This window comes from Penaeus japonicus, unplaced genomic scaffold, assembly GCF_977035675.1.
Source record: "Penaeus japonicus unplaced genomic scaffold, GWHDUDI00000001_assembly GWHDUDI00000006, whole genome shotgun sequence".
NCBI lineage: Eukaryota > Metazoa > Arthropoda > Malacostraca > Decapoda > Penaeidae > Penaeus > Penaeus japonicus.
The window spans coordinates 5,863,278-5,866,244 of NW_028234408.1; the positions used below are offsets into that span (position 1 = coordinate 5,863,278).

General features: G+C 37.4%; 1 protein-coding gene across 2 annotated transcripts in view; it reads left to right on the forward strand.

The window, feature by feature from the left end:
* The first annotated feature begins 501 nt into the window (after positions 1 to 501).
* The window catches only part of LOC122260131 (transcription factor hamlet), a 55,767-nt gene continuing 53,301 nt past the window's right edge, over positions 502 to 2,967 (forward strand). For both annotated transcript variants that reach the window (XM_086537617.1, XM_086537618.1), the window contains exon 1: positions 502 to 654. In XM_086537617.1, the coding sequence (XP_086393743.1) occupies positions 615 to 654 (40 nt within the window). In that variant the 5' untranslated portion in view covers positions 502 to 614. The remainder of the gene's footprint in view (positions 655 to 2,967) is intronic.

Consider the following 2,967-nt stretch of genomic DNA (forward strand, 5'->3'; position numbering starts at 1 on the left):
AATCAACTTCAATATAGACGCGGTTTTACACGCTGGTAAAGCGATAGCGGCGTCCCGGGAGGAGATGTGTCGCGCGCGCTCATTGGCTCTCCGCTCTCGGTAAGCTCCGCCCTCCCGCCGGTAACTCCGCCCCGCGAGTTGATAACTCCGCCCCCGACGACGCGCCGGAGATGAGCACAAGACGCCGGTCGTCGGTTTCTTCTGCCGAGATTCATTCGCGGTCGCGACTTGAGAGGACGCGGTGACTGGCCTTCCGTGTCCGTGAGCGCAGGTCAGAGCCGAGACTCTAGTCACTGCCACTCATCGCCAGCCATCTTCCTTTCGGGAAAGACACGCACAGGATCCTCCTCCGCCGCCTTGGATAGACATCATGGTTTCGTGGTGATCGCAACGGCAGTAGAATCACTTCTACTTCACGGATTTATTTATTCACACATTTTTTTTGTTTTTATTTTTTATTTTTATTTTTATTTATTTTTTTGTGGGGGGTGGGTTCTCTCGGAGTGACAATTACTGTTCTTCCACGGAGGATATTTTGGTAAATGTGAGAACGAACGAGTGACACACACAAGTGCTAGTGACAATTACAAGTGTCAACACTGCAACAGTTCGACATGACTTCGCTGATGTTCCCTCAACCGCAGGATTCCCTAGGTGAGTCGCGAGTGCCGTTATTGCAAGTTTCCGAAGTCCTTCGTTAGCGTAGGATCTCTGGAAACATGGTCTTTGGGCGTATCTTGGGCGTGCACATACACACGCATGTAGATATATTGTATATATAAATATATGTATCAATATATATATGTATATATATATATATATATATTATATTATATATATTATATATATATATATTATATATTATATTATATATATTGTATATTTTTGTGCTGTGTATATATACATTCATACATTCATAAATAATATTATATATATATATATATATATATATATTATATATATATATATATTGTAATATATATACTATATATATATATATATATATATATATATATATATACATATATATGTGTATATATATATATTTTTTTTTATGTATGTATATATATATTTATAAATTTGTATATCAGATATGTGTGTCTATGGATACGGTCTTCCAAATATATACATACGTACATGTGAATATATATATATATACATACATATATATATATATATATATATATATATATATATATATATATATATATATATATATACACATATACATATTTGTATATTTATTTACATACACACACAGCATAATTGATAGCACTCACCGCTAAATCTAATTCCATATGCACCGACAAACCATTTGGCGCATTTTCAACCTTTGACACAATATCAAAAGAGAAAAGAAGAGAGAGAGAGAGAGAGAGAGAGAGAGAGAGAGAGAGAGAGAGAGAGAGAGAGAGAGAGAGAGAGAGAGAGAGAGAGAGAGAGAGAGAGAGAGAGAGAGAGAGAAAGAGAAAAGGGTCTCTCTCTGAGCCACCCCATCACATCCAGTGACTTTGTGATTGGTATAAGTTTTTTTTTCCACTCGATTGCAATCAATATCCACCCATAATTAGTCAGGGTAGAAGGAGGGCGGGTCTGAGCGAGGGAGCGAATGAGGCCGCGTGTGTGCGTGCGTGTGCGTGCGTGTGCGTGTGCTTGTGTGTGTGTGTGTATGTGCGTGTGTGTGTGTGTGTGTGTCTGTGTGTGTCTGTGTCTGTGTATATCTTACCTATCCTTTGCCTTCCCCCTGTAGTCTTCGTCTCTCGATATCCCCTTCGGTTCGGCATTAAATATTTATCCTAGAAGGATGTAGGATTTATTGCATTCCCTGTCGTTCGCTTTTAATGGATTTTCGGAGGGTTCGATTCCTGATTTTGGTTGGGGGGTAGGGGGTAGAGGGGGGAGGGGGTATTCTCTTACATAGGAAATGTGATATGGAAACAAATAATGTAATCCTTAAGGTATTTATTAGGATTATTACTACCATATACATATATATATATATATATATATATATATATATATATATATATATATATATAGATAGATAGATAGATAGATAGACAAACAGACAGATAGATAGATAGATACAGCTACAAATACACACAAATCCATCCATAAATTCATATATCATATATCAAAACGACATTAACTTTTGATGTCTCACTTACGCCCATTCGTTTTGATAATATCGCAATGATAATTCTCTATCAATCTAATGCAACTTCATGACGCTACGAACTCGGCTTGCCATTAAGGAATAATTCATATAATTTATAACATTCCTTTGCCATGATTTAATATAATCTATTTTTATAAGACGAGACCGAACCGCGGATATAGCGGATTATATTTATATGATCACTATATCACTTTCATCTCTCTCTCCCTATAATAATAAAGCCATTAGGTCTAATTACGCAATGATAATCACTCCTCAACCAGACAAAAGATCATCAAATGAGGTTGATTACGGGGGGTGGGAGAGGAGGGTGGGGGGGGGAGGATAATTCTCACCTAACAAGAATTCAAGAGAAAAAGAGAGAATATTGATAGGACATTTCGATTGAAAATATTTAATCCATATAAGGTATTGATTTGATATCCTCTCTCTCCCCCCCTCCCCCCGCCCCCCACGCCTATTAAGAATATCTATATCTCCTGTACTTACCATAATTGGGTAATAAAGTGTGAGGGATTATTCACGTATATTAAGGACAGGTGGAGAGTTAGGGTGAGTGTTAGGGTGAATGGAAATTAGAGTGATATTCTAGTAATTTTTATTTTTGTTCTAGTTGGTTCTGTATGTGATCGTGTGTATAATTTTTTATATCTTTTATTTTTTAATTTTTTAAAGAAATATGGTGTCCAGGAAAGAGAGAGAGAGAGAGAGAGAGAGAGAGAGAGAGAGAGAGAGAGAGAGAGAGAGAGAGAGAGAGAGAGAGAGAGAGAGAGAGAGAGAGAGAGAGA